At 44.1% G+C, this 6,680-nt stretch overlaps 1 protein-coding gene across 1 annotated transcript in view; it reads right to left on the bottom strand.

The window, feature by feature from the left end:
• The window catches only part of TG (thyroglobulin), a 257,089-nt gene that overhangs the window by 126,867 nt on the left and 123,542 nt on the right, over positions 1-6,680 (bottom strand). Inside the window, exons 32-36 of the mRNA XM_019519642.1 lie at positions 6,554-6,665; positions 5,901-5,980; positions 4,329-4,476; positions 4,036-4,038; positions 1,563-1,582 (exon numbers count right to left, since the gene is read on the bottom strand). Coding sequence (XP_019375187.1) covers positions 1,563-1,582; positions 4,036-4,038; positions 4,329-4,476; positions 5,901-5,980; positions 6,554-6,665 — 363 coding nt within the window. The remainder of the gene's footprint in view (positions 1-1,562; positions 1,583-4,035; positions 4,039-4,328; positions 4,477-5,900; positions 5,981-6,553; positions 6,666-6,680) is intronic.

Genomic DNA, 6,680 nt, shown 5'->3' with positions numbered 1-6,680 from the left:
GGGGCACTAGAGTGGCCCTCCCTTCCCTTCTACAGGGCTGAGCTGAGGGGGGGTTGTGGTCCAGCCCTGGCAGGATGCTATGATTAGGGAAGGGTCCCCCCCTCCCTCCTGACCAGCCCAGCAGGGAATGTTTAATCACCCCTAACTCAGTGTTTATCACCCCATTAAGAAAACAGAGGAACATTACCAGCTACCTGTTGATTCTACCTTTGTCCCGTGTGCCACAGCTCGGAGGTAGCCAGCACGTGGTCTGCTAGCTAAAGCTGAGGTGTCTGTGAGGAATGGGGAGATGCCTGCAGAGACTGCCGGAGCAGCAGCCAGGGAGCAGAGGGGAGGGGCCAGAACTACTGTCTGCCCAAAGAGCATGTTGGGATCCTGGGGAGTCTGACTTAACTTAAACCAAGAAAGTGTCTGGGACAGACACTGCAAAAACTGGTTTGACCCAAATCAGTTAAGTCTGATACCACATTCAACCAGGTTTAACTCAAACTGGTTCCAGCCATTCTCAAACTGGTTTATGTGTACTGAACATCTGTTCTGTTACAGGTTTAAAGCAGTAAACTGGGTTGATCACTTAAACCGGGTTATATATAATGTCTTTCCCAAGTCCTGAAGTGCAATCACATTAGCAGGTACATAGTTACACATTACGCTATGAGCTGCACAAATGTTGATAGGTATTAGTACTAGCTTGAATTTGGAGCCACACACGTTCAGGCCAGCAGGGGCCTGGAGGACTAAAAAGTAAGAACCACCACCCCCGCTTATTCCAGATTTCCCTCCCCCCCCAATTCTTGCCACCCCCTCACTCCTGGGACTCCTCCCACCCTCTGGCTTCCACTTTTTTATGCCCTCCTCCACTGTCTGTCCCAGGGGAGTGGGCAGGGAGGGGTTACCCTGCCTGCCTGGCCACTGGCACAGCTGCTGAGCTGCAGCTCTTCTCTAGGCTGAGCCAAGCCTGGAGAGCAGCAGCAGAGGTGGTGGCAGCGGGACATGCAGGTAAACCCTTCCTTGCCTGCTTCCCAGGATAGAGTATGTGGTCAACTACAAGGAAGCAGGCACCAGCAGCAGGGATCTGGGATGGGACAGGGAGTCAGTGGGCCTAATCTGGCCCAGCAGGGGAGAGGGGGATGGTTGGGTGCTTACACTGGTATAGCCAAGTGGCTGTACCTTAGTGTAGCACAAGCTGAGTAACATGAATCAGACAGAATCCTGCCCTTGAGTGGGGTTACCTTAAGCCACCTAATGAATGATTAAAGCCAGTTTCAGGTGTTAACATGCAGGTAGTCTAGGGGCTAAGAGCTCCAGGAGCTGCCCAAAATGACCATGTAACAAGGCGTATACTCAGACTGTTAACCAGCCTCCGCTATGAAACAGCAGGCATCTCACACCTCAATTACTGTGAAAATGCCGCAAGATGATTTGAATACGTTTCTGCAACAAAAGAAATCCTGCATAGCAGGCTAAATCCAGAAGCCCTTATTGTCATAAAACTCCTAATAGCTTTAGTGAATAACGCTTTTTTTCCAGATTTCACTTATTTTCTTTTTCAGTCTCAGCACTTTCAAAATTGTTTCTCTTCCTATTGCCATGGATGGAACACACCTGCATAACCGATACAAATTTTTGTCTCCAAATATCTTTATTTGCATTAACATCTGTGCATATTTCTGCTGTGCTGAACAATACTGGGGGGAAACACTTCTGAAACTTCCTCCCTATTAAGATAAAATATGCTGCTAGTTCACATATCTCTCCCACTTCTATTTTGTCTGCACCAGAAGCTCTTCTTTGCAGTTCCTCTCTCTGTAAAGTAGATGGAAAGGCATAGCAGAACAGCTCTGTGCCTAAAGCAGTGCCAGTCCTGCTGTGATGATTAAGGCCGCTGCTTTTGCAACTAAACCCAAAGGTAGCAACCAGGGCTGCTGCCTCTGTAGCCTGCCCTCAGTTACACTAACTACTGAGTAGGCGACATCTTCTATTGTTGTCCTTTGCCCATAGGACCAATGCCTAGATTGGAAGAAACAAGCACTCTCTAGGCATAAAGCCTGGCTTCTTGTTAACAACAAGAAGAACAATCTGAGAAGCAAAAGGATGGTCAAGTTAGGGGCCTAGTTGAGGATCTGGAGAACCCAGGTTCAGGTTCCTGTTCTGTCACCATCCTCCATTGTGATCTAGGGCCTCACAATGCCTCACCTCCCCATTTGAAACGGAGATACTAGTACTTCTAAACACATTTATAGGTGTGAATAATTTTACTAAAACTAGACTAGGGAGTAATAGAAGAGTGATGTCATAGCTGTGATGGTCCAGAAATTATAAGAGGCAAGGATTTCTTAGGGTGATATTTTTCACTGGGCCAGCTATGTAGTTGGGTTAAAGATCAACAACCTTTTGAACAGAAGGAAGGACCCAATGAAGAGTGTCTCATCCTAAGAAATCCTTGCCTTTTGCACACAAGGGAGTAAAGAATATTGAGACTATAACTAGGCACCAACAACAAAACAAGAATTAACTCTTTGGCATTTTTGCCAGGCAAGTTTTGATGAGGGGGATGTTCTTTGCCTATGCTGTGATGCTGCAATGCAGGAGTTGGCTTGTACTCACCACCCAGTCTGCTTTACGAACACATCCTAGAGGCTATAGATAAGAGATGACTGCTTAGGCCATGTACCCCAGCTTCCTGCCAAGGCAAGCACTGCTCCCCACAGTACATTCTCTAGTGCTCTAAGTGAGGTTGAGACTCAGCACAGGGGAACAAGATCCAAATAATACAAATCTTTAATAAACCTAAACTCATCACTCTGATTTCTATAGCTGAAATATGGAAAAGGCAAAGCATACAGGTAATATAAATGTTGATGAATTAGTGGCTCAATACTTCAGTCTTAATAATGCTTCAGACCTAATAATCTGAAATGCTAATGGTAACACTGTTACAGATTTAAAGAAATCTGCACCTATCTATAGCTCATCCACAGCCATTTACAATTTGAGACAAGACATGAAAGCTTACTACATGGCACTACAGAGGGGGCAGGAAAGTCCACCAACAATATCAGGAAGGAACCATTAGACAGACAAGAATTCTGCTCCTGAAACTGGCAACAAAATCACCATTGATTTCCATGGGTGGAGCAGGACTAATTTCTTCTACCCCTGTAGTCTGGTACAAAGACTCTCCCCTGCTCCTGCCACCCCAGCCCCATAAGCTGGCCAGTGCATCCTTGTAGAGCCCTATTGTTTAACAGTGAGGCTCCACTGCTGAAGCATACTGACAGGGTTGCAGGAGAATGAGAACAATCCTTACTCATGGCCTTAGGCCTGCTCTAGTCTGCTTGAGTAAGCATTGTAGCATCAGACCCATATAAGCCTTCATTTCTCTTAGAGTTTCACTTGCATTAAATAAAAAGCCCAAGAAAGTGGAACTCCACCTACACACGGAATACCCCTGTGGGCACCCAGACAGACAGCACAGACCTGGCTGCTCAATATAATAAAACACTTTCCAGGAAGATGATAAAGAAAGTCAACTATTTTGGCTGAAATGTGGTACATAAAAACCCAACTGCAAGCAGCATTGTAATTAGCTCAACAAAGCTAAAATACGAAACCGAACAGAGTTCAGTGAACTCCACAGCAACACAAGCCTTCCATGTGTGCTTTCATATCTGCGCTGCAGATTTGCCTGGTTTTATAAGGCCACACAGAGAGAGATCATAAGGTAGTTCAGCTTTTTAGTGCAAGTCTTTTTCCTCAAGGCAGCCATCCTTGCAACCTGCCTGTCATCACAAACAAAACAAAGCAGTTTTATTACTCAGAAATGAGTCCGAACCAAGATGTAAATCTGGAACTTTGGATCCAGCCCTGAGTCTGAACTCTGCTTTTTGGGTCATCATGTTGACTAGCCTAGAAAATGGGAAGGGCAAAAAATAGATCTTGCCTATAGATCAAGGAAGCAGAGGAAGGACAGCTTCTTGGTGATGGACCTAGCTGGGACACAGAAGTTCATGGTTTGACTACTGTTTTTTCCACAGGCTGTGTGTGTGATCTTTGGAAAGTCCTCTAACCTCTTAGTGCCTCAGCTTTCCACATGTAAAAACTGGTATAAAAACAGACCTTTCAGTCTCACTCCTCACCCCCTCGCCTTTTCTGCCTTGCCTTTTTATCTTGTGACTTCTAAGGCAGGGTCTGTTTCTTACTGTGTGTCTGTACAGCTGCTGATAAATCAGCTCCAATCCTGCAGCCGTAGACCTCTGGGCATTACTGTAACAAACCGAATAACATCAAGCAGAGGACACTCTGCAATAGAAAACCAGCTGCATTACTTACCAGGCTTCTGATACCAGCCAAATGGGTATGTATTGGCTTCTGCATCTGAAGAGCTGCAGTCTGAAACCTGCCAAGCACTCCTCGTTTCCTCAGCACAGGTCTGGATTCCTAAACCATTCAGTGTCAAGCACAACACTTTGCCACCTGCCAGAAACATGTCCAGTTACTCAAACCACAGCAGCAGCTCTCAGATTTTAAGTAACATCGTTAAGAAATTGTTCAGTCTACACTCTGGTTCTGCTTTTCTGGTTCTATTGAGTGTGCAAACAAGCAAACCCCTAAGACTCTGAAATCAGGGAGGGAAATGCCCTTTGAACAGCATTAAGACTAGATCCTGGTCCTACTGCAGTCACAAATGAAGCTTTCCTTGATTTCAGTAGAAACAGGACTAGACACCAAGGGCTGTGTCTGAAGCCTACTGAAATCAGTGAAAGTCTCTGTGATAACTTTACTGGGAGCATGATCAGACTGCTCAGGACATCCCCTTGCCAGTGCAGAGTGACCTGGGGAACTGCCTTGGGAGTGGACTTGTTGGGAAGGGAGTGGGGTAGGGGGATATCACCTGCTGCAGCAACTAAACAATCATGTTAGCAGCCTGGTGACAGCCAGAAATCATTTACCCCAGATGCCCCAGGTGCCCACCTGCTTTGTTACGTGTCTGTGCAGCACAACTGCATTTCTGTCATTTAAAGCCTGTTATCACTTCCACTACAGTCAATAATGAAAAGTCCAAGTGAGTTTATTAGTGGTGGATCTTTAAAATGCTAGTGATGACAAATATCAGTGAGAAATATAAAGAAAACTGTGGTGACCAATCTGCAAAACTGGACCCCTTACCCCTCTTCTTTCCTTTCAAATTAGAGTTTAAAAACACAGCAGAACTTAAAACAATATTTCAGGAAGAGTTTGGATTTAATGGGATCACAGAACTAGGCAATGTGTGCAATATTGTTAATCTGCCTGAATGGAGGACTACATAAACAGATTTTAAGCATGTGTGGATTTACTCTGAATACAGTTTAGAAAGGAAAAACAAATACCTAATAGATCTTGGAAGAAAATATCATCTTTGGTGTCTCAGATTAACCCCCCAAAACACTCAGGTAAAAATAAGTGGTGGACAATTTGAAAATTTGTACAGAAACGATCTGGCCAAAGGCTGAGACTTTACCAAACAACTAAGGGAAGTAAGTGCCCAGCTCCCAATTAATTTCAGTAAGATCTGGGTGTCTAATTCCCCTATGCATTCAAGCAAAGTCTTAAGAAGAGGGCTAGCAAGTGATACATTGTAACAATATATCTTTTATCAGTCTGCCTAAATACTATCTGTATATATAATATAGATCTATAGCACTGCTAAGAAATCATTCCCATGCAGTGGTATCTATAAGAACTGAAGTGCTCAGCACACTTTGCTTTGGCCCTGAAGAAGGTATGTTACTTATGCTTGGACCTGGATAAGATCTTGCAAGGGTTTTATTATGGTTATCTCAAGCTGAAAGACTAGCAAAGCCCGGTATAATGAATATAGACTGAACAATAAATTATATAGCATCAGAAAAATGTACCTGTTGACTGTGAGCCATTTAAAAGCCCAAATCCCAAGCAACAGGGGTCAGCATCACACCAACGCTCACATTCAAAAAACCTGGTGGGGAAAGGAAAAGAAACACTATGGAGTTTAGTACAGTTGATCAGATGCTGTTGCTACAGCCTTGTTTACAATTGTTATGGGGAGGGGGCTACAGGCTCCCAAGGACAGAGCCAACACATTGTGATGAGGAGTTATGAAAGTCTGCACTACCTGCCAAAAACGACCACTGCCTAGTTCTTTGCATTGCATATACAAGGGCTCAGCTGTGATGTATAACTCAGTCAATAAACATTTGCTTTCTTAATCTAGTTATTTAGAACATTACTTTGATGGCTGTCCTTGAAATTTTAGCACAGATTAATTTGTGTGTTATTGCCAAAATTTCAGCGGGCTGATTGAGTAACTGTACAGCATTACATTATGCATACTAGATAGTACTGTTACACCCATTACAAATTCACTCCAAGTCCTGTGATTTGTATTGATTATTTTCACATACTGCTATTCTTTTCTTTGATATTTTTTTAACAGAAATGCCAGATTCTCTCCACTAGCACATTATAGTCTTGGCATTTGCACATGGCTAAGGCCCCAGGATAACAAAAACTGAGCCACGTTGAAACATACCCATCGGAAATGGCTTTCCCACTCAGGTCAATCTTGTTTCTTACTGTGATTCCTGTTACTTTGCAGAATGGCAAACGTGTGTAGAAGTTCTTCACAGTTGCTCCTAGAGTGACTGGGGGGGGGGGGG

Source organism: Gavialis gangeticus, unplaced genomic scaffold, assembly GCF_001723915.1.
Source record: "Gavialis gangeticus isolate Ggan-Ray unplaced genomic scaffold, GavGan_comp1, whole genome shotgun sequence".
Taxonomy (NCBI): domain Eukaryota; kingdom Metazoa; phylum Chordata; order Crocodylia; family Gavialidae; genus Gavialis; species Gavialis gangeticus.
Note: the sequence above shows the minus strand (reverse complement) of the source record. Positions and strands in the feature narration are given on the sequence as shown.